The 1636-nt window shown below is 40.2% G+C and overlaps 1 protein-coding gene across 1 annotated transcript in view; it reads left to right on the top strand.

Moving 5' to 3' along the window:
* CPVL (carboxypeptidase, vitellogenic-like) overlaps positions 1 to 1636 on the top strand; it is a gene marked incomplete at its 5' end in the record, with an annotated part of 61988 nt that overhangs the window by 1696 nt on the left and 58656 nt on the right. The window contains one exon of the mRNA XM_008587729.1: positions 586 to 759. Within this exon, the coding sequence (XP_008585951.1) occupies positions 586 to 759 (174 nt within the window). The remainder of the gene's footprint in view (positions 1 to 585; positions 760 to 1636) is intronic.

The raw sequence follows: 1636 nt of genomic DNA, 5'->3' as shown, positions 1-1636 counted from the left end.
TTTTTTTTTTTCTCGATAAGGCTCACAGGCAACTTTTCTTTTGTCTCGTGTCCTTCATAAAGTATCATCTGTTTTTACATTTTATGTGTTTTTCCCCTTAAGTTGTAGTCAGCTGATATTTTTTGTGTGGTTTTAATAAGCAGCAGAGCATGGAAAAGAAATCCTTAGCTTTAATCCACCACATCATCCCCTGGCTCGTGATCCATTTGATTTTCTTTCCATAGAACCACAGACAAGGAGTAAATTGATTTTGATAATCTCACCTCTTTTTGTTTTCCCCATCTTTGCCTGAGGTAGGGTTGCTAACTGGAGGCACAAATTGCAAAAAATTCATTTCTGAAAAGGAAAATCCAGCATTTGCAAATTGATATTTGCTCCGAGAGCATCAGATCATCCAGATTTATCATTAATAAAAGGATACTGTTTGAATTACCTGAAAACCTTCAGGTTAAAATTTCAAGAGCGGGGACAAGTTAATAGTCCTGACACATCTTGTTCATTGTTTTAAATGTTATGACAAATTCATAGCTTTTTCCTGATACCCGGTCATCGTCCCTGACATCTTTCTGATGTACCTTCTCCCAGGACCCTGAGGACCAAGTTTACTACGTGAAATTTTTGTCACTCCCAGAAGTGAGACGAGTCATCCATGTGGGAAACCGGACTTTTAGTGATGGGACTGACGTTGAAAAGTACTTGCGAGATGATACCGTACAGTCAGTTAAGCCATGGTTAACTGAGATCATGAATAATTACAAGGTAAGAGAGTTACTTCAGTTATTGTCTATTTTAGGAACTTTTCAGATTACCCGGAGCAGAGGTGATTTTCTTTTATGAGTAATTTGACTCCTGCTTTTTTTTTTCTTTTTTACTTTTATGATATTTTACAAACATAAATAACAACCCTTCATTGTTTGATTTCTTTGAATTAATTTTTTTTTTAATTAAGCCACTTTCCACTGATTGTTCTTGTTCCTTAAAATGGAATATCCTTTGGCACATACCACCTCTCATCCTTTCTTAAGAAAAGGCTAGCAGGGCCAAAAAGATGACTGGCCTTGTGTAAGAGCAAGCTTTCCCTTATTGTTTGCTTTGTAACATGAATCACAGTTAAGCCAGGGATAGCTGAAATCAATCGGTTATTCCAAAAATGCATTTTGCCTAATAATTGTATTCGTTCACTTTGCTCGACCACAGTTTGTTCGGCATCTGCTTCAAGCCAAACCCCGTGCTAGGCTGTCAGGTTGAAGGGATGCGTGAGGGAGGATTCTTGTCTTGAGCACTGTGCTGTCTGGTTGAGATGTTCTGCCTAATTTGCCAGTGAAGGTAGCAAAAGTGAAGTCATAGAAAAGGAGCCCTGAAGATTTAGGCAAGGAGCCTGGGCCCTAGAACTCTCACCATGAGGAGGGACACCAGGAGCAAGTGACATGGGGGAAAGTTGTCCTGTGCATTATTTCTTTCCTGATATTGCTCTCTCATCTCCTCTGATCCTCAAGGGCAGTTATTGTTTGTCCTAGGGGTGGCCTGTGGGGCGACTCTGAAGGTTAAGTGTACTAATGATAGAGGAGACTGCCCCCTGAGGTGACCGCTTTCTTTCCTGTGTCCTGACAGAGGCAAGGGTGATGTATGGGATAAA

The sequence above is a fragment of the Galeopterus variegatus genome, unplaced genomic scaffold (genome assembly GCF_000696425.1).
Source record: "Galeopterus variegatus unplaced genomic scaffold, G_variegatus-3.0.2 Scaffold4516, whole genome shotgun sequence".
In the NCBI taxonomy this organism is placed as follows: domain Eukaryota; kingdom Metazoa; phylum Chordata; class Mammalia; order Dermoptera; family Cynocephalidae; genus Galeopterus; species Galeopterus variegatus.
Note: the sequence above shows the minus strand (reverse complement) of the source record. Positions and strands in the feature narration are given on the sequence as shown.